Source organism: Eucyclogobius newberryi, unplaced genomic scaffold (assembly GCF_026437365.1).
Source record: "Eucyclogobius newberryi isolate DKJ021-1_F unplaced genomic scaffold, fEucNew1.0.hap1 SCAF_13, whole genome shotgun sequence".
NCBI classification, from domain to species: domain Eukaryota; kingdom Metazoa; phylum Chordata; class Actinopteri; order Gobiiformes; family Gobiidae; genus Eucyclogobius; species Eucyclogobius newberryi.
The window spans coordinates 28940289-28963260 of record NW_027315757.1 but is presented as its reverse complement, the minus strand read 5'-3'; the positions used below and the strand labels follow the sequence as shown (position 1 = coordinate 28963260).

Genomic DNA, 22972 nt, shown 5'->3' with positions numbered 1-22972 from the left:
ATGCACCAAAAGGGAGACTTCAGTTCTTACATTTAGGTCATCGAGCTGTTTAAAACAGTTCATAGAGGTGTTGCATACGGAGAACAATGACCTAAAACCGACATGTACAAGCTTTACACAAACCATCTCCGATCTTAATTTCAGTTTATAGCAAATGTGAAATCAACACTGTGATAGGAAACATATGTGAAAAGGCAATGAGTGCATTTGTTCGTTGTGGACAATTTAATAGTCAAATCCTTAATGGAGAGCATTGTTTGCAAATCCACACAATAAACAAGCTGACCACCCATGCGTTTTATAGGTAGGATGTTGGTAGGGGATTGAGGAGCATGCACGCACTCCTCCTTACCCACACCCAAAAGCAAACATGCATAAACTGGCCTGAGGTGCAAGATGTTGTGTGTTGTTCATTGTGCTAGCAACACAAGCACGTAAAACAGCAGTGCTCCTTCATGTCAGAGCCCATTACAGAAAGTTGTTACAGGACAGCCAACTTCCTAAAGGAAACCAAAAACACAAAGCATTTTCAGGGAAACACTACACTTTACAGCTGAAAGAAACCTCTAATTTACACAACCGCCAGAGCTATTTGCCTTATATTTTGTTACAGTTCTCGTGGGATCCAAAGTATTATTATAAATGATTCTTCAATAAACAAATACAAATAAATACAATGGCTTTGTCCCAACTTGTTTCTCATTTGTCAAATAAAAAGACAATAAATAAAATGTAATAGATGGACTTTAATTGGGAGCATGTGTGCCCGCTGGAGCAGCTCCAGGTAAAAATAGTGATCAGATGCACACACGATGTCAGCTAGGAGTAATGCCTGGGACATAAAAAAAAAATGAAGGGGAAAAAAAAATCACATAAATCTTTCTGTCTTTGTCTGCAGCCAGCCATCTGCAAATGTTTGAGTATTGGAAGGGGTTAACTGTATGTGCGCCTTTCCTTCAATAAAACAGTCCTCCTTTTCACTTTGTGGTTTTAAGAGGAACCTGCTTCCTGAATCAGAGCCAACCTTGATGCTAGTTAAAGCTGCGTTGCTCAATATCTCCCATTGTCGTTCCAAGAGACTTTTTTCATAATCATACACGCAAAAAGTTAGATAACATGATATTTTCTTCCAAGCAAAAAGAAGTGATGTTCCAAATATATACGTAATATCATACAGAAGACAGCCAACGACACACAGCACATCAGGCCTTGTGGCTAAGTATACTTTTATGATACGATTTGGACATTTTTCTGCCTCTTGCCTGGCTGACCCCTCCATCGCCTCAAACCATCGTTCCAACCACAGTCAAGCATATTTACTGTAACCATTCAGCCGGCAAAATTAACTCCACAAAAGACAAAGCCTCAGACTAATGAGAAGCGGCCACTTTTAATGTGTCCCAAAAAGGAAAAGAAACCATGTATAAAGACTGGGGTTGGAGCAACATACTTGAGCATTCTTACATTGTACCTAAACAACAGGCAGCTGTTCAACCACGAGCGAGTATCCGGGTTAGAAAACGCTGCATTACCGGTATTTGCATTTGTTAAACATACCGGTATTTCACTTTTTCTGGTGGAAGGTGGGGCACAAGCTTGTCTCATTATACGCATCTATCTTGCATTTATTTAATACAAGTGTTATTATTGCTGGTGGAAAGTAACAAAAAAAAAAGTACTGTACTTGTTGGTATCGGTACTTTACGTGAGCAGTATTTAAAGATACTTTTACATTTTACTTCACTATATTTGAGAGTAGGTATCTGTTCTTTCTACTCCACTACATTTTTGAACTGGACTGAAAAGTACTTTTTGTAAGGGTTACTTTTTGCATGTTTATGGTGACACCCTGCCAAAAGTACATTTTACTGTTAAAAATAAGAAAATTATAAAAATTGCAACTGTTGATCAAAATCACAACGTACAGTTCAGTGTGAAATACTTTGACTTTCACTCTTAAAGTACATTTTCAAAACAGTTATTTAAGTAGATGTGCTACTTTATGTGCTACTTTTTTCTCCTGTTTTATCTGTACTTTTAGTTTAGTAACAAAATTGAGTACTTCTTCCCTGGAAATAACATCTCCATGAAGACAAAGTGGTGACAAACTCCCACCTGAAAAGTTAAATAGTGCACCTTTAAATCAATTGCTACACTTGGACAATGACAGTTCAGTTTTGTTATAACAATCAAAATCCTTTGGTAAAACTAAGCAAACAAAAATAATGATAATTTCTTTCCATGGCCTGTTAACATCCAAATTAAAACTTTTTAAAATGCACAGGCATAACATTTATTTTGGTACCCGTCTTTGCTCACACTTCTGAACTCGTGGCATTTCTATCAGCACATTATATACGGTACGATAAAGAACCACCAAAGTTATTTTTACATGCCAGCCAAGGTCAGCCGCAGTTTGTGTGACATGTATTGAAAAACGGATGATGGAAAGAAAATGAAATGATCAGATCTAACCAAAGCACACAAGATAAGAGTGGTGGAATGTTTTTTAATTAAATTGCAGATGTGGAGAGAAAGGCAGATGAAATGATGGAGACAGGACATCATAAGATATAAAGCTCTATCCTTGTTAAATAGAAGGATGTCTTTTACGGGGGAGTGTGTGCCGGCGGAGGAGTTAAAAATTACCTAAACAAAATGGGCCTGTCAGCAACTGGAGGAAAACCAGCGTGTGCTTCTCATTTCAGGGGAATGGAGGGGTGGGTGGGACTTTTACAGAGAGAAAAAACATCATAAACAAATGACTAAGTTGGTATTAATAAACCCAAAGGGAAGACTACAAGAGACATGTGGGAAAAGGTAGACGCTGGGGCTGAATGTAAACTACAAATAAACAGAGCAGATGGGAGTAATAACTGTGGTGATGAAGATATTGAAGGTAAACTATTAAATGATGAGGGTTTTGAGAAATCCAGTCATACAATAATTTCTAAAAAGATCAGCCTTATTTAACTCCTTTTAGAAAGCTACACTATGTGATTTTTCTACAGATCACCCTTGAAAAAGAGGTTTTACCTAGTTAAATAAATGTTAACAAATCTTTTCATGGAGTCATTATTGCTTTGCATTGAATGCTTCACGATGTAATTTAAGTTCTTGTACACTTAATTGAATAAATGCAAGATGGATAAGTTTAATGACATGCAGCGGAACATTCAAGGCAGTAAGCAAGCAATATCGTCTCAATGGATACAAACATTTGCAGATCAAACATATTGAATTTAGAAGAAACAACACTTTAATTGACGAAAGTATCTCCCTGAATTCAAACTAAAGACAATCGTATTTTCAATCTCCCTTAATAAATGTAAGTTCGGGCCCCTGTAAAAGAGAATCTGAATCTTTAGCGGGTGTTGTCAAAAACCCTATTCTCCTATATCAGACCTAATAGGCCCACCAGCGATAGCACAAAGAGTTCAGGCTAATATCTCCAGGTTTCTTACTTCACACGGTCTTTGGAAGAAAACAGCTGTGACAAAGTGAAGACGTCCTGAGCAGCTTTTTTGTGGAAGTAGTGTTTAAAATGTCCTGAAGACAGTGGAGATGGATCACATACCACACAGTCACCCTCATAAGAACCAGTTAGGTCTATTGTTTGTTTGCAGCATCCTTCAAAACCTCATTAATGTAACCAAGAATACCAAATTAAAAACTTAATTCTTCCATGATTGCGGCATTGGTAAAAAAATCCTATGTGATGCAGATTATGGTGATGTCAAGAGTCCAGAACACTGAAAACAATCATATGAGCAAAATAATTGAATCCTATTAGATCAGCAGAACTACACAAAGACTAAGCAGAGACGATGTAAAATCACAAATAAAGGTAGTTTTGTTTTTGTTTATTTGGTGGAGACGGGGCTCGTTTCCATCTGTTGTCCGCCATTCACTCTCACAAACACACTCTTGTACATACATCAGTATACTTGCACACTGGAGGCAAGGTGTGTGAAGTGTCTTGCCTAATAACACAACTGCAATATGCACGAACGCAAAGAAATCTAATTGCTAAGCTAATTTTGATGGTTTTGGCTGGCAAATGTGTTCAAAAGTTGCAGCGGCTAGTTTACTACCGGTATATTGTTGAATTGATCTAGTAAATGAAAAAGGTGTCTCATTATATCCAGAAATTCAACAACTAAGGGCTGCATTTGGAGTCAATAATATATGATTATCAGACTGACAAAGATCAGGGCCAAGCTTAGGGCTGGGGGTCAAGCCTCTGATGCACCCCCCTTAAGCCTTTAGCAACCATTCATCAAAGTTCAGAGTGTTCACTTCCTGAGTTCAGCTAAACACAAGAGCGAGCAGAAAGAGTACGCATGCACTATCTCCACCTTTGTTTGTGACTACAGCTCGGGCAAATAAGAATCCACCATAAAGTACTGTATATTACATTGATTGGCCTTATATGGTCAGTTTTTGTGCTACGATAGACAATAATTCAATGTAAATGTAAAATTGGTTGTTAGTGCGGTAAAATATATTGCAATTGAATCAAAATTGCAATTTGAACGGTTACAATTTTCCAATCCCAATTATTTCATTAACACAATTTCCTTTGCAAACAAGAAATGATCCTAATTAGCCTGACCCATGTGAGAGCAACTCTTGACTCAGACATTTTGCTGAATGCCTTGAGCTTCACCGCACATTTCTGCCCAGTGGCCTGCCTAATAGAGCATGCAAGCCAAAAAAACAAAAAACCATCAAATACATCTAGATATTCTGGAACTATAGAATACAGTGTGTGTCTGTGGTGTTGCCTTAAGAGGAAGGTGGCGACAGGCACAGCTTAAGATATCGTAATCCTCTTGTACAAGGTCTCCCCAAGTGTCTGCACTCTTATTGGCAGAAATCCGCATATCAGACAAAGCTGCACATTGTGTGTAAGCTGCGGATAAACAAAGGGCTTAACCAGTTATTAGACACTAAAACTGTGCATGCACGTGTTAACTCTGTGAGCCATCTTGTGTTAGGTCTGAAGGCACAAAGCTTGTCTTCACATCAGTCAGCCTAATACCATCTGCTCCAAACAACCACAACCAGCCTAAACACTGATGTGCCCTGTAATGACCGCCTCTAACTTCCTGCTGCCAAACGTCTGATTCTTCTCGACCCCTGACCCTTGCCCGTGAGCCTTAACCCACAAGAATGGCCCGACAACTCCTGAACAACAAACACCTGCTTGTTCATAATGGGGAAGGCCATGTTTGAGTCGGAGTCATTAATGTCACGCACGCAGCATGTTGATCTGCTAATCCTGCCATTCAGAGGCCTGCGCAGTCACACACGTCTGAGCGCTGATTGGAGCCGACCTGTGGAGAAGCAGACCAGGATGAGGCTCATTTTGGAGGATGTCACGGAGGTAATAGCCAAGAGTGCTGGTTTGTATAAAATCTGTCAGCGATAGGGAAAAGTAAAGACACTAATGCGAATGGTAAACGAGAACAAAAACTACGGTCAGAGGAATGCTCAGGAATCAAGTTTAAATAAAAAAAAATCATGCAAATCTGTTGTAATAGTTTTAGAACTCAAAATAAACTCAAAGGTGAATTCAAATGGAATTATTTTAAATGCAAAGCCAAACTTGTTGAGAGTCAAATTTCTTCACTCTAATTACAAAACAACCGGTTGCCTATTTTAGGTGAACATAATTTGTAAACCAAGAGCTGAAACATTCAAAACCACCAGTCCTTTAAATATGGCCAAAGTTTTTTGACTGAAATACGTCTCATTGAGCCACAGCTTGACCACTGTCCAGTGCAGATGCAGTGACAGGGTCCAAAAGCCACTTACACGCCACAACTGTCCAAGCTTGGCACAGGTCGCAGAGGCCGATGTGCTGACTGGGTGGTGCTGCAGTTAGACTAAAACACAGTGGGAACAAGAGAGGCGCACAGGCAAACTTAAATACGTACAGCCGCGGGCAGGCTGACGCCGCGTGCCTATGTGGGTGCCTGCCAGCCCGGGCTGTGGCCTGGGGCTGTGGGTGCAGCGGTCAAGCACCTCACTATAGGCACCCGAGTCGCAGAGTTCACCCCAGTGGAAAGTCCGCATCAGCACGGAGAAGTCTGCGGCTCTGAGATAGCAGTTCAGCAGACCCCCGACTAATGTAGCCATCACTTCCCTGGCAACCACAAGCTAAATGTATCCTCCATGCACAGCAGAAAATAACATAACTGTGGGATAGAGGGAAAAAGAGGAAAAGAAGCCAGAAGCTATGAACGTTAATGTACAATGAAGAACTGTTTTTGTATTTGAACCAGTACAATTAATGTGGCGTGTCCATTATAAAAAACATGGGGGGGAAACAAAGGCAAAGATGCACAGCAAACTGAAGGAAGACAAGACTAACAAACACAGTCCTTAAAATACAAAGGGCAAACCATGATGAGGAGGCAGGGGTCTCTCCACTGCAACCACCACATAGTTTCCCCTCAGAGGGATATAATTTACACAAACCCATTTAGGTCAGGAGCGGAGCGCAATGCCAACTCTACTTAAGCAGCCAACTTAAGACTTTTCATTATTTTCTTCATTATAGCTTTTACAAATAATGGGTAGTTCAGTTATTATTATTATTATCATTATTTTTTTTGTTTTTAAAGCTTCCAACTATAAAGATACAGTATGTTTTAAAGCAGAGGCTTGTGAGGTGTCCCAGCAGCATGTTTGAAATTCTGTGTGACCTTTCAGAACATTAACTAAAACAGCTTATGTCGTGGCCAACAAAGAGACTTGTGATTAAGGCTGCAACATCAATTGAATTTGTATCAAGGATCAAGATTTTAGTCATTTTAATCCTCAATTATCATCTTAGGCCTTTTTATCGAGAGATCCACAGCCAAACCTCTATCAATAAAGGCATGTGGTTTGGAGCGGCATTCGGAGTGTGTACAAATACATTTTTGCATTAAATTGTATTAATTAAAAGTCTGCAAATCTTTGAAATGTGAAAGTTTTTTTTATTACTTTTTAATGAAACTAAATTAAATTGAATCAAATATCAGGATGAATATTTGGGAGAAAAAAAGTTCTATATTTGTGTTACCCAACCCTCGTACACCGGAGATTACATCAGTACAAAAGCCAATATCATAAAATACACAGTATGTGCTGGATGCCTCTGCCTTTAATGTATTTCCAGTCTCTTCAGTGTCTCATTTGTTACTATAAGACAAAAAAAATCATGCAACCACACACATCTAAGAAGCAATGGATCCTTACAAACAAATGGCACATAAGCCATTTCCCCTAACAACACAACTATAAAAAAGAAGAAAGGTTTGGAACACTTTAAAAAATAATATCCTTGATTTAATATTTCTCATCAGACATTAACCACATGCATGCTAGGTTTTTACATTTATTTCCACCGGCTTCTGGTCAGCACAGCAGACAAGAGTTTAGATCAACCCTTAAATACATCATAGCCTGTCAGATTTTCCCCATCGCTATGGAAATGTTATGACAACAAAGCCCCTGCACCTGCACTGCCTCCCCTTTCCCCCTGCTTCTGTGCGCCCCCATATGAGTGCACTTGGCCTAAGCAGATTAAAAAAGTTTCATCAAAATGTAATTGGTGGGAGACTGGAGGAGGCAGTAGTGGCCAGGAAATAATTTGACCATTGTGTTGATCAAGTTTGATAGAGAGTGGAAGAAAAGCAAAGAGAACCCTCGGGGGGGGGAAACACCGGTTGGTCTATACATGGTGCTCTCTTGACGAAAGCTCTATAGGCCCTCCTGCTTTAACTTCTATTGAAAAGCTCTCAGTAAGAAGCCAGCAAGCATTATTAAAGCGAGGTCAATTAGTCAGTGTGCTATTAAAAAGGGGCTTTGTGAAGAGCTCAGGGGGCAAAGGGCTGAGGAGATGGGAAAAAGTTAAAGTTGGAACTAAAGAGTATTGGATATGCCAAGAAATCTTTGACAAATACACAGGATTTCCTAATTGATACTAAATGATGAAAATACTTCAACGACTGCAACACCTGCTAAGATTACTGGGTAGCTGAATGATTTGTATATTTAAGGATAATCAAAATGCTTTTTTACAGATGGTCAAAGTCAATTTCAAATTTGATGCAATATTAATTAGCCCATAAACCTATTTATGACTATGACAAACGGCAATATGTATATTTATTAGATACTTTTAATTCCCACACTGCTACGGTTTTGCTACATTTTCTGTGTTATGGTAGAATATAATACTATATCCAGTGTTGGGAAGTAACTGAATACATCAATCCTACTATCAAAAATGCATTCAAAATATTAGATGTTAAATGATAATGTTCCAGTGGTACTCTGAATACATTTGCTTTCTGAGGACAGTAACTTCCCTAAAATCAAAGGAATACATTGTGGTACTGGATAATACAATTTAGGCTTCAAACTGTGTGGTATCAGTAAGAAACAAAAAGACCAATCTTGTGGTGCATGTTTCCTTCTTTAAATGGTTAAAAATAAAAGCACAACAAAAAAACATAAACCGGGTTTATGTAGTATTTTTACACTAAAATATAATGCATCTGAAAGTTATAGTACTCTAATTATTTAGAGCACAGTATCTGATTGGACTCTGATTGGACCAAGTTATCCTTGTCCTTACAGTTCATATTTAAATAATAAAAATCACCATAGAACATTAAAGACGTATAGTATGTGCAGGAAAGCCATTATCAGGAAGTACTTGAAGTGTCCCTCTTCTCTGCTTTGAGCTACTCCATGTGGGTTCTGTTGTCTTTTCTTTACAGATGCAGGTGTCTCTGTTATCACAGTGGAGCTGTGGGCAGGCGGCCACTCTCTGCAACACTGGTGTTTTCACAGCACATGCCACACTGTCATACTTCGCTGCGTGCCACGACAGGCTTACCATTTGTTTGCACAGACCATTACTAAACTATATTCATCATGACCGGTCTTTTTTGACAGCTGAGCGACGTGGATCTAATCATCCATGGAGCTCTTTACTTATGCACTGAAGGGTTACATCGGGGTATAAAACTTAGCTCCATTGTTTTTATTCCTCAAATGGAGAATGGAAACAGCTTTGGGTAATTTTGTGAAAGGTCTCACCCAAAAAGGCAGTTTCTATCATAACTGTTTTCCCCATAAAAAAGACATAAACTTGAGCTGACTTCCTTCAATGTTTAAACTTGACAGTATCGTGCCGTTTTTCTGGTTTTTTTAACAGAAATGTGAATTGTACCACTAGTGTGAAGGTGAAAGTGCAGTTTTTTGACTAGGCTGCATAGAAAAAAAAACAAAAAACACGTGTGTCCAAAAATCCAGCACTGGAGAGACACCGCAACACTATTTTGGGAAAACATTTAAAGGAGCACTTGTTCACTTGTTCCAGAGAGCAGCTGGGGTTTCGACACTGACCTGTGCGAATGGCTAGCCTTTACAATGTCTCTGAAGTAAAGAAAAACACAGGTTAGATTGATGAATGGTGGAAAACGCTCAATACACACACACACGTTCAATAGTGAGGTGGTTTAGATTTTTGTGAACATCCTGGTCTGTCCACGCTCCACTGAACCTGTGAAGATGTGGCCTGCAGCTGCGACTAGGCCTGCTGTGCTTTATACCACAAGCTATCTACTGTGCATTGTGTATGACCATACAACCACAATGACACAAACGTTTGGCTTTTTTCCTTGCTTTTACCCATCCCTGGAATCACTGATTGAAGCCTTTCTACTAAATACTCTCATTTAACAAATATATTTTACAGTACATATGGAAAGAAAATTGGAAATAATTTATTTGCAACATCACCTGAATTGCATTTGAATAAAATCAGTGGGGGAATAATTGAAAACAAGACAGAAGACCAGATAAATACCTCCCAACATATATTGCAGCTAAATCAGGCATGTCCAAACTAGGGCCCCGGGGCCAAATGCGGCCCTCAAACCAATTTTTGTTGGCCCTCCAGCTTCCTGCTATGTTGGCACAAACAACAAAAAGTAGTACTTTTTACAATGAAATTGGGAAAATTCAGGCATATTGATGTTATACCAACCTAATATGAATATTCTAGGTCCAATTAAAAGGTGTGGAGGCTCATCGCAATTATTTCAAATGCAAAATTTCGAATGATTCACTTTGTCATTCAACAAATTTGACATTGTCAAGTTGTTTGTGGCCCTCTGCCTCGTTTAAGTTTCAAAATGCGGCCCTTGGTGAAAAAATCTACTAATTTAAACATTTAAACACACAATTCAAAACTCATAAAGTCAGAAAAGCAGTCATTTAATTTCCTAATTCTGCGTGTACTGTATTGTGAATAGCTTAACACAAACAAAACTGGTGGTGTGCTGCCGCAAATAACTGTTTACGTTGCAGAAGCCAGACGTGAGTGGCCGCATGCCTCCGCACTTTTACCATTAAACAAAGCCTGCTGCGTTTCTCCTGCCGCACTGGCGCTGACACGACTCTACAGTGTGGACAGACAAATAGGGTCCACATGAGAAGTGACATCAACCGCCATCCTCCGAGGCCCTACCTGCCTCCAGCCAATCAGAAGGCAGTATCTTTAATAAAGTTTCCCCTCCGCTTTCTTCGTGGTTTGCGTTTCAGACAGACGCTCTGGCAATAACCGGCCCTGGATCGCTGGTTTCTATCATGGAAACGTGATCATAAAAGAGAATACAATGAGCAGACAATCCACAACGCCTGCACATTCGATTAGACCAGAGAAAAGTCGGTTTATTCCAAAAAAACATGGGAGGAAATCTGGATTTTCTCAGCCTTCAGATGGTCAAAATAACAGCACCACCGCCAAACAGAATAGGTAATTACCAGTGTAAGCATGTGATATCATGAATGGAAATAGAATTGCTAGAACAATAATCCAACATGATATAATACACTTCTCAGGAAACATCATTTTTTTGACAGTGACTTTCATGGTCCCCAGGTCAGCGGTATTCTAATAATGAATGCATCTGCTCAAAGGTGATTGCTGACGTTTACAACAGTGCAGTGTGTATTTCTATGGGTCATTTTGTCTCAGTGACTGAAGTTCCCAGCTCCTCTATCACGTCCCATATGCCTCTGCTCCGGCCAATGAGGTGAGCGGTGACGGGCTGCCAATCTGCGGCAGTCCCACATGCGGCAGTAAAAGGAGGAGGTGGTTGGAGACGGGACAGAGGAAACACTCCGCTAATGGGAAACACACTTCTCTCCATCGGCTTTATTTACAGCAGCAGAATAGTGGCACTGATCCAAACGTTCCAAAAATAAAGCAAGCGTTGAAAACAGGAACGACTCTGGAACAGGATGATGCTAAACCAGATTAGAATTATAAACAGTTAGTGGGGGGCATCGAGTCACGGTTTACCGTGACTCGATGCACTCAAGGCCCACCCACAGTTTTACCCCATAGTGCTGTTGCTAGGTAAAACAAAACAGGCATAATTGGCATTAAAATAACAGTGAATAGGCTTGTTTGTTTGAAATGTTCATTACATTTTTCAGGTCTAAAAATAAAAATTGCAGGAAATGACTTTTTTTTTATAATAAAATAGTTCTTATTGAATTGAACATTTCTGAGGATTGTTGACCATTCTCTTTTTGTCCCTGAAGTATGAATGTAGTGTATACTTGCAACAAGTTAACTACACTTATATAACGTTAATAAGCGTATTGGTTATTAAAAATTATAATATTTGTATCATAAATGTTAGGTTTGTCTGGTCTTAAAAAAACTGAATAGGCAAAATGTTTTACGTAATAAGATCTGTGTTGCTCCAATGCAGATATTGTAAAATCTGATAACAATGAATCTGATAATAAAGCGATTTACCAACCAAAAATCAGAAAGTAGTGTTGCTGCATTGTTAGCCTTACCAGTTAACACCGCTCTACTGAAACATGCTTATAAACTCATAGTTAACAAACCCATAGATGTAACTCATCAATAATTAGAACGACAGGAATGCGTTAAGTGATGAATAAGTGCAAACCATTGAAAATTAACTTTTTCACTCTTTTTAGGACTTTTTAGGACCTTTAAGAGCGTCATAAGATAAAACAGAAATGTATACAACACTTATTTTTATACAGAGCTCTAGTTATGAATCAGGGTCTGCTCAAATTAAATGCACATGCCAAACAATACAGTTCTTGTCTAATAATTTACGATACCTAATATCGCTGTTTTTGCACCCAGGAATTGCCTCCGTGAGTTTTGATTCATGCCAGGTGCTTTTTCCAGCCCTCTCTGCCAGCTCGGCCTCTTCTACCTCTCTATCAGACTGCTACCGGATATCAGTCCCATCAAGCCGTGTTGAAATCATCCAAGGAGGGGGCAAAGCCGAGTGCAGCGCACAAATGGGATTGCCAGAGAATGTTTAATAAAAGGAAAAAGATATCTTTCCAGATGTTGGAAGGGGCTAACCTATGCAGCTGCGAGCACAAAATGGAAAGTGAAGTCTGACACTGCCTCAAAGTTTTTAAACCGAGACAGATTAAATCAAGCGCCTAGGAAAAGAATCCACATTTTGAGCGCAATTACCTTAACAACATTAAGATTTTCTCATCTGCTCCGTAATGCCGAGCAGCTCCCTCTGACAAATGATCTCAACAGCGCCGTCTGCATGAAATTAAAGTTCCAACCATGAAAGCAAAATAAAAGGTGGATGGAACGAGAGAAGAGGAATGGTTTAGAAAGGAGGACGCAGCTAAAAGGTAGAGGAAGAGAAAGTACTTTTTATGTTATCCTTATTTTTTTCCTATGTGGTTACTTTATATAAAAGGGTCCAGTGGTTCTTGGAGGGCCGGGTGCATACCTGAGGGATGAAATCAAAAACCTCTGCAAATTACTGTATATCTACTGCATTCTACCAAGCGCTCCTCATAGTTCCATCTGTTTTTACCAGCACTGCAAAAATCCATTAGGAAGAGTTTAAACACAGGACCCATTTTCAATTCAACATATTATTGCTTGAGTTTAACGAAAGAAGACTAGCCATATCGCAAATTGAAATATTACATTTTTGAAAGCACAAAGAAAGTTGTGTCATTGTCACTTAAAGCAATGCAAAATTTGAAATGATGAAGATTTTTTAAAGAAAAAGTAAGGTAAAAAAGTACTATAGAAGTAAAAAAGTAATATAAAGGCTTTTGACAGCAAGTCCCACTGAATTAAAATGAGACACCTTGCTCCTCAAGTAAAGGTCACCCTTGTAGGGTTAGGGTGTGCTCACCTGGTAAAATAAAGTTTAAAACAATAAATAAATGAAGGACAGTTATGACAGGAATTGGTAAACTACTATTAAACTACCGGTACACATTTCTTATTACAAGACAAACATACTGCTTCCCTCTACAACAGGGGTGTCCAAACTTTTTTCACCAAGGGCCGCATTTTGAAACTTAAACGGGGCAGAGGGCCACAAACAACTTGACAATGTCGAATTTGTTGAATGACAAAGTGAATCATTCAAAATTTTGCATTTGACATAATTGCGATGAGCCTCCACACCTTTTAATTAGACCTAGAATATTAATATTAGGTTGGTATAACATCAATATGCCTGAATTTTCCCAATTTCACAGTAAAAAGTACTACTTTTTGTTGTTTGGGCCAACATAGCAGGAAGCTGGAGGGCCAACAAAAATTGGTTTGAGGGCCGCATTTGGCCCCCGGGCCCTAGTTTGGACATGCCTGGTCTACAACATCAAGATAACTCCACTGAACGACAAATCAAAATCTCTGATAATCACATGATCCTGAGGTCAAGTCGATGGGTCCTTCTCTGTCTTTGGGGGAAGGTAGGAGTTGTGACCGCACGCACTTCGTCAAAACAGCCTGAATTATACAATCTGACAGCTAAAACATACCGTTTGTATTAGATGAGACGTTTGGGGATTTTAGTTTGTCGTTTGGTGAAGTTATTTTCATGTGGCAGTGGGCAGTAGTATGTTTGTCTTGTAATTGATCTAAGTGACAATGACACAACTTCCTCTGTGCATTCAAAAATGAAAAAAGAAGCTATTTATATTTATATTCTAAGCAGGAGTAAAAAGTGTTATAAAAGCTTTTGACAGCAAGTAACCAACTGACTAAAAACTAAATAAAGGACAGTTATGACGGAAATTGACAAAGAGGTAAAAGTACAAAAGCTACTACGATACTAAACTACACATTTCTTATTACAACGACTGCAACGTCAAGATAACGTCACTGAACGACAAACCAAAATCCTCCAACGTCTAATGTAATCCAGACGCCATGTTATAGCTGACAGATCGTATAGTCCTGGTTGTTTTGACGAAGTGTGTGCGGTCACATCTCCACCTTCCCCCAAAGACAGAGAAGGACCCATCGATTTGACCTCTGGATCATGTGAGGATTGGCGATTTCTCTTAAACATGCCCCTTCGAGCTCTCCACAAACTCCCTCCAAGAAAGGAACAAGGTCAGATGATGGTTTGACAATTCAGAGCAATTTAACGTTTTTTTTTCTAGGTTTGGTTAGCCGTGTTGCAGCTGCACCTAATCCCCATAGGAAAGCCCTTCATCTGGGACTGATTTTCTAGTGCCTGGGCTCCGGGTGAGAGAAAGGGGGGACTGTTCTGTTAAAAGCTGCCTGGCCTTTCTGGGACACAGGCCTCCGTACTCCAATCCATCTGATTAAAGGGAGTTGGGCTCAATTACACCCCATTGCGCAGTCCTCGCTCTCCGGCACGACCTTGGTTGAAAAACACAGAGGAATACTGTCCAGAGTCAACAGTGAGGGTGTGGAACCAATGTGCTCTCCACCTGGGGCACTCCCATCCGTCCACGTGCTAACGCCACAGCTATGGGTCTGTCAGCAGAGTCGGCCTCAGAGGGATAGTTCTTTGCGTAACCCGTGACTAGGTTGGGAAAACAGCAAGGCTAAATCTCCAGGGATCGGACTTATGTCTTTTCCAATAGCGCAAGAGTTGATAGCACCGGGCACCAGGTCACAGCCATCCTTTCTCATCAGCCTCATGCCGGAAAAAGCACACGGTTTGCCACAAAGTAAAGTATGCACATGGTTATGCATGTCCACTCGCATGCTTTGAGGGAACTAGCAGGAGATTAGAAGCGACTCGGGATAATTAAGGGAGCCAAACTTTCTCAAGCGTTACATGAGGCTGAAAACAGTAAATGAGTCCAGTTGTTATAGTGTAGGCTTGTGAAAGGATAAAACCACATACTAAATCTATACTAAAATTGTTATCAAAGCTAGATATTTTATTGAGCAGATATCAATACTAAAAAAGGGGACAATTTGACATTTCCTGAATAGTTTGGCCACAATTGTATAGAAATTGCTATTGTTTGAGAGTTTTTAGTTGTGTGACAGTTGTATGTTATTAGTCAAAACTCAATGCCCCTACAATTGTAATGATTGATACATTTATATATTTATCTGTTTTTGGACACTAGTCTAATATCATTCACTCTAAAACAGTCATTGCCCTTTTAACCTCTTAATCCTAAACTTCCCAGTAACGTCAATCAAAAATACTGTTTCTGTGTATTGAAATTGAGCACCACTATTGTCATAAAGCATACATCTGATGAAGCTGGTTGCAATCGTGTCAGCTTGTAAAGTTCACTGCTTGCCACTGACTTAAGCCCAATTAAAATGGATTATGACGATTCCAGTTTATAGATGGAGGAGGATGAAGGATCAACACTGCTCTCCAACGTCGAGTTTGTGTGGAAACATTTATACATCAGTAGTAGTGAGCACCTCTACTTAGTTCAAAACAGCCTTCACCCTCCCAACACCAACCACTCCCTCTGACTTCTCAATTTCAGCCTTAACTGGAAAAAACAACAAAACATCTGCCCCGTATTATTCTTTTCAAAATCATATTCCACCCACAACCTCATGCAGCACGGCCGTTTTATGTAGTGCAACACTCCTAAAGAAACAAGCGCATGTTAACCTACACGCCAGCACACGGCTCCAATGACACACTGCATTTACAGTGAGCTTTTTCATTCAAAGCAGATTAACATAAAACGACAAACGGGTTGATTCAAACGTCACGCTTCCTTAGACTCTCAAAACGTTTGGTCGTCTAATCTATCGAGTGCGACTATGGGATGTTGTGATCATTCATGTCACAGTAACTTTATTTAAATTCAATCTATACTCCAAAATAAGTAAAAATGTGTGTAAAGCGTTGGCTGTTTTTGTCACATTAGCTTTCGTTTATTGTTCAGACAGTTTGACGTTCTATAGCTGGTCACATGGCACATACCAGAGGAATTGTAATGTTTTAGAGGGAATAATAAATAGAGAAAAGGAGACATTTCCAGGTTGTTTGGTTATAGTCAGTAATTGTGAATAATAGGAGTCTTGCTTCTTCTCGCAGGTATCGTTACACTAGTTTAATATATTTTAATATCATGACGTCTCAAAGTGCAAGGACTCATTAGAAGTGGTCACTGATTGGGCCATTCATTATTTTCCACAGAAGGTTTGTCACAGTCAAGCACTCGAACTGAAAAACAATTAGCTATAGAAAGAATGAACCGTGAACTGAGCATCAAAAGCTGCCTTCAGGCCTCTTGAGAACAACACAATCCAGGAAATACGCTGAATAATGTCTGCAACTAAAAGCCAAAGTGAAAAACAAAGGGTTGTTTCTCAAGTTCCTTTCCAAACCATGATTTAAAAAGATCGTTCACACACTGTTGACTGGTGATTTCAAAGCAGCAAACTATTTTATTATCTCTGCATTGGCGGCATTTTTAAAGTAAACACATGTCTGGCCAATACTAACAGACACAATATAAATTGGAAGTGGTGGTGATAATTTTTTTCCCATTCAAGTTAGTCCCAGAGAGAGTGTTTGTTTCTGACGACATTCTGGATGCTTCTTGTATTGAGAATTTTAGCTCTGTATTATTTATCTGCTGGAGACATGTAATTTAATATAATAATTTATTTTGCCAATGCCACAAACCCACAATGTGTATTTTTTTATTCATTTTTCATTATCAGATGATTGTGGCACAAGCATTTGGATGTAATTACCCTCTGGACTGATTTTTGGATAAGATTATTAAAATTGTTATTTCCAGTTTCAAAGTCTGGAGCAAATTTAACCCATTTAATTTAAAAAAATATATGTTTTTTTGAGTTTAATACATTATACATATGCACTGTTTTGCTGAAGTGCATAGAGTATCTGAAAATTGTACTCAGGTAAAATAATATTAATACAAGCAGAGGTACAAAAGTAGTGGTCCAAGAAATTACTCAAGAAAAAGTCATTTTAAAAGTAACAGTGAAAAAAAAAGTGTCTGATCTATATTCGAAGTTACTTTAATAGAAGGACAAAGTATTAACTAATGCTCAAAATCTGGTATTTTCAAAGGATCTGCAGGAGCTGTGCAAGAAACATAAATGTTATTTAATTTTGTAAATGTAAAACTTGTAGACACGTCAAATCAATAACATCAGCAGCTTTTTACCATCTAAAAAACATTGCCAAAATCAAAAATATAGTGTCAAAACCAGATTTAGAGAGACTTATCCATGCGTTTGTCTCCAGTAGATTAGACTACTGTAACGGCCTGCTCACTGGTCTCTCCAAACGAGTTGTAAAACAGCTGCAGTACATCCAGAACGCTGCTGCTCGGGTCCTGACTAGAACCAGGAAGTATGATCACATTAGTCCTGTTCTCAGGTCTCTGCACTGGCTCCCTGTGGCTCAGAGAATAGACTTTAAAGCAGCTCTGCTTGTGTACAAGTCTCTCCATGGCCTAGCACCAAAGTACATCTTGGATATGTTAGTGCCATATGAACCATCTCGGACTCTGAGGACCTCAGGGACCGGCCTCCTGCTGGTGCCCAGAGTCAGGACAAAACATGGGGAATCTGCGTTTCAGTTTTATGCAGCTAAAATCTGGAACAGTCTTCCTGAAGATGTGAGACAGGCTTCTACTCTGACAATGTTCAAATCTAAGCTAAAAACAGTTTTGTTTAGCTGCGCATATGACTGAAAGGATTTTTTCTTTGCACTCTTCTCTTTTGTTTGTGATTTTATTAGTTTAGAAAATCAGTTGGATTGATAATTTTTAATTTAGTTAATTTTATTGTATTTCTGTTTCTGTAATTTCTTTGTGATTTGAATGCATTTTTCCTGCTGTGAAGCACTTTGAATTTCCTTGTGTATGAAATGTGCTCTACAAATAAACTTGCCTTGCCTTGCCTAGACTTGTAAACTCACAGTGGAACCACAGCTTTTACTCAAATAAGAGGACAATTCCGGTCCCTGTATGACCGGAGCAGGAGCTGTGTTCGCATTGCCGGCAGTAAGTCAGACCTGTTCCCAGTGCATGTTGGACTCCGCCAGGGCTGCCCTTTGTCACCGGTTCTGTTCATAATTTTTATGGACAGAATTTCTAGGCGCAGTCAGGGGTCGGAGGGTGTCCGGTTTGGGGACCACAGGATTCCATCTCTGCTGTTTGCAGACGATGTTGTCCTGATGGCTCCATCAAACCCAGACCTGCAACATGCACTGGGACGGTTTGCAGCCGAGTGTGAAGCGGCTGGGATGAGAATCAGCACCTCCAAATCCGAGGCCATGGTTCTCGACCGGAAAAAGGTGGCTTGCCCTCTTCAGGTGGGTGGGGAGTCCTTGCCCCAAGTGGAGGAGTTCAAGTATCTCGGGGTCTTGTTCACGAGTGAGGGAAGGATGGAGCGTGAGATCGACAGGCGGATCGGTGCAGCGGCTGCAGTGATGCAGTCGCTGCATCGGACCGTTGTGGTAAAGAGGGAGCTGAGCCGAAAGGCAAAGCTCTCTATTTACCGGTCGGTCTACGTTCCTACCCTCACCTATGGTCATGAGCTTTGGGTAGTGACCGAAAGAACAAGATCGCGGATACAAGCGGTCGAAATGAGTTTCCTCCGCCGTGTGGCTGGGCGCTCCCTTAGAGATAAAGTGAGGAGCTCGGCCACACGGGGGGAGCTCGGAGTAGAGCCGCTGCTCCTCCACGTCGAGAGGAGCCAGCTGAGGTGGCTCGGGCATCTGTTCCGGAAGACCCAGGACACGCTAGAGAGACTATGTCTCTCGGCTGGCCTGGGAACGCCTCGGGATCCCCCCGGAGGAGTTAGAGGAAGTGTCTGGGGAGTGGGAAGTCTGGGAGTCCCTGCTCAGACTGCTGCCCCCGCGACCCGGCCCCGGATAAGCGGCAGAAAATGGATGGATGGATGGAGGACAATTACTTCAATAAAAATATGACTCAAACAGGAGTAAAAGTAAAGTGTCAGAAAGTTACTCAAAGAAGTACAATTTCTCTAGTAAATGTAGTAAATGTAACTGAGTACTACCACCTCTGCTTTCATGAGAAGGTGATCTAATATTGAAATAGCAATAATAATAATAATAATAATAATAATACAGATTGGCAAATAGGTCCAAGCATATTATTTCAAGCATTCAGTGTGTGGTTGACATATACAGTACGTAGACGTGACATACAATCAGATAGTGGTCCATACAACCACCTTGTCAACAATATTTTAGTAGAAATCTTTCACTCTCCTGGGACATTCTGTTGCAACATTCACAAACCACAAAATTGCAACAGCCACCTAATAAACATGAGAAGACCAAGGAGAATTGAATAACTAAATAACACCATCATCTGGGATTTTTGTCCACACCATTAAAGCGTAATGACAGCCCCTATGTGGTGCGCACCATGTGGGGAATAGTGCTAGTCCTGCTGAAGACGCAAAGGAATGTCGTTTCAAATATCTTCCATTTGCATGAAAAATATGCTGGCATCACACAAAGATTCCAATGACACTGGCAGAAAACTATCAGCTGAATAAATACTCAACCGCTACAGAAAACAGTCTCTACAAATGATTTTCCAGCATGGTAAAAATATAGAATGAATCACTCAATAAGATTCAGACCATGTACTTGAGTCATTTTTAATACAGTTTTATTCAATGACTCAGAAGAGTTTGAAGCAGCCTCTGTCCAGACTGCTCTGGTTGGAAATACTTGGCAGGACAGATTATTTATGAAAGCGCTAAAATGCAACATTTGGATTTGACAGAAGATCTCTTGGACTCTTTTCCGGCTCCAACTTCATTAGATGTGATGGATCAAATAAACAGAGTATGTTGACGCTGGTCTCAGGATATGAGTTCAAGTTGTTTAACACAATTTAAGCCAATGGAAGTTCATTTCAGTATGAACAATATTAGAACATTTGAAGAACTAAAGACCCGTCTTGTGCCAGCGTTAAAGCGTGGCAGAACAGCAGCGCCCGCTTAGGCACAGTCACACCGATGTACTCACCCGTTGGACGTCCCCAGCGACAAAGAGCTGATGGAGGAAGTCAGTTTCCGGCTGTCCCAGAGTTTCACTTCACGGCCACGCATCTATGATTATTACACACGATACAGCAGATTATTGAATATGTATTTTAACCACTGGAAGACTGAAGTAAACTGGCACAATTACCATGTCAAAACCAGTGGTCAGCAGAAGATCTTCTTTGGTCCACAGAATCCGGGAGTCTTTGTTGTTATGAAGACCCTTCGTACTCTGAAAAACAAGATTGTACAATGTCGCTCTATGTCATTTTCTATAGGATGCTTTATTTGTATCTGTGGATCCCATAAGTAAAAAGATGCCCATAGATTCTTAAACAATTACTACAGACTCTAAAGTCTCAGAGTATAAAAAACATAAGATTTAAAAAATAAAAAACATATATAGGCCTGGGTATAAGCCGTGGGTAAAATAATACTTTTGGGAGAATTTAATATTGAATAAATTTAACCTACACTTCTCTGACATTGGCAAGAATTGAGATCTCATTACCATAATGTTTTTTTTTTTAGTTTTTAACAATGATGCTTTTAACCGATGGACAGAGATTACACTTTTACATATTTTGAAGCTTTGTTAAGTAATGGGGATAGTAGCAAAAATGTCTCTACCAAATTAATCTCATGTGACAGCTTTAATTTTCCCTTTAAACAATCTTTCATTCAACAATGCTACTTTTTGAAACCATAAGTTGTTGTATGGATTGTAGAGCTCCATTAAATAACGTAATGAGTGAACAATATTGGGGTTGGGGAGACAGACAAAACTATTCCCCTGAGTATTTCCATGACAAACCAGGACTTGTTCCGTGAAAGCAACAGTTGTTATTGTTGATGTAACAGACAAGGTGACTTCTGCCCGGGGAGCAGCTTAAGTTACCGCAACGATGACACTACGCCCCGTCTTGTTTTTACATCCAGTCACCCTCAGACACAGTTTCATTGTCTCCGTGGAGAATAGTCGAGTGGTTAAACAGCACTCGGGCTGGTTTAGAAAAGGGGGTCTTCAAAGTGGAATGGCATGTGTCAGAACTAATGGCCGACGACAACTAAGGGTGATGACGTGTGAGTATGTGTTCCACGTAAGTCAAGAGTTTACAAAATAGACAAAGGATTTAAAAAGTGTGTCAATTTTCTATAGATTTTTTGTATTTTTACAACTAGACTATTCACCAAGGCCGTACAATAATAAGGCAAGCAAAAAAGCACAGAACGGGAGGATAAGATGGGCCAATCATGTGTTTTAAAGTGAGGAATGTGCGTAAACAAGGACTTAAAAGCTATTGAAGCATGCATTTAGCTTACTTCTCATATCGTTTATTCATAATATGTTAAATCCGCTGTCACTTAGTCCATGTACTGATGTTAGAATAAGCTATTAGGTTTCTTTGGCGATCAGCCCAAAATGTCCTGGCAGATTACAGCGGTGATTTTAAGGGCAAAGGCAACTTTTGGTAGCATGCGTGTAAAACAAAGCCCGAGGATAAGTTACCGTCACACGTGTAAGAAGTGTGTCGCCTCATTTTCTTGTTAAACTTTACACATGACAAATTATAGAGAACCTGATCTGTCACTGTGAATTTAAGGTTACAGCAATGTCAAGTATTTAAAAAATGTCGCTTGGCTATATTATTTACTGTATAGCTACAATCATAACATTTGAGCAGATCTGTGTACAATGCAAACCTCAACAGTCATGTTTAGTATGTTTACAGGCGCTGATGAATACCACGTCATATTTTCCTGGAAGAGAGCATTTTGGTGAGTCGCCTCCCTTCACTTTGGGATTGCTGTCATTATAAATATCATGTTGAGTTCATTAGGATTTGTAAAATTAAGTTTTATGATGAGTCATTTTTGACAAACCCTAAAGTTGACGCACGCTATGTCTCCGGAGTGCTTGGGAATATCATCTGTTTCTTCATGGTCGGATATTTCTCCCTTAAATGTTAATGCCATTCGATTGCAAATCAAACATGTGCAGACAAATATGTCAAGAATATTTCATATATTTGTATTGCATTCCTTTCATATCTCCCAGTTTATTCCCACCACAAGCACTGACCGAGTTGATCATAAGTCTCGGATGAAATAAACACCAAAGTCGAGACTCGAGATCATATTTCATGAGCTGTACTTAATGCAGGTAACTGAACTCAGATTTGGCTTGTCCGGTCCTTATAAGTGAAGCAGTTGAATAGCAGCCCAGATGTATGGAAGATGTCCAGCGTGAACTCAAACTTTTTTTTAATGCCATGGATCAGAAAGGCGCAGAGGGAAGCGCTAAACTGGTGTAAACAGAAAAGAAGACAGCGAGCTACTGTGTCTTTTCCTTCCAGGGACAAGACAAAGTGAAGATGCCACTTCATTAATATTGTCTGAAGTTAGAATTGATTGCATTACATTAGCATAAAACCATACTTTTGGATATGTAGATTATAATTCTACTAACCTGATAAAACAACTTAGCAGAAACTGTTTTTGCTTTTTGGGGGGAAGGAATGCGTCCTCATACATTATACACTCAAACACTCTCACAAAGTACTCCTACCTAAATACAGTGACAAGTGCAATTTCAAGGGAATAATAAAC

The 22972-nt window shown here is 39.7% G+C and overlaps 1 protein-coding gene across 3 annotated transcripts in view; it reads right to left on the bottom strand.

The window, feature by feature from the left end:
- Window positions 1–22972, bottom strand: part of LOC140358462 (mitochondrial import inner membrane translocase subunit TIM16-like) — a 98911-nt gene that overhangs the window by 50748 nt on the left and 25191 nt on the right. For all 3 annotated transcript variants that reach the window (XM_072443312.1, XM_072443309.1, XM_072443310.1), the window contains exons 8-9: window positions 20511–20594; window positions 20346–20428 (exon numbers count right to left, since the gene is read on the bottom strand). In XM_072443312.1, coding sequence (XP_072299413.1) covers window positions 20346–20428; window positions 20511–20594 — 167 coding nt within the window. The remainder of the gene's footprint in view (window positions 1–20345; window positions 20429–20510; window positions 20595–22972) is intronic.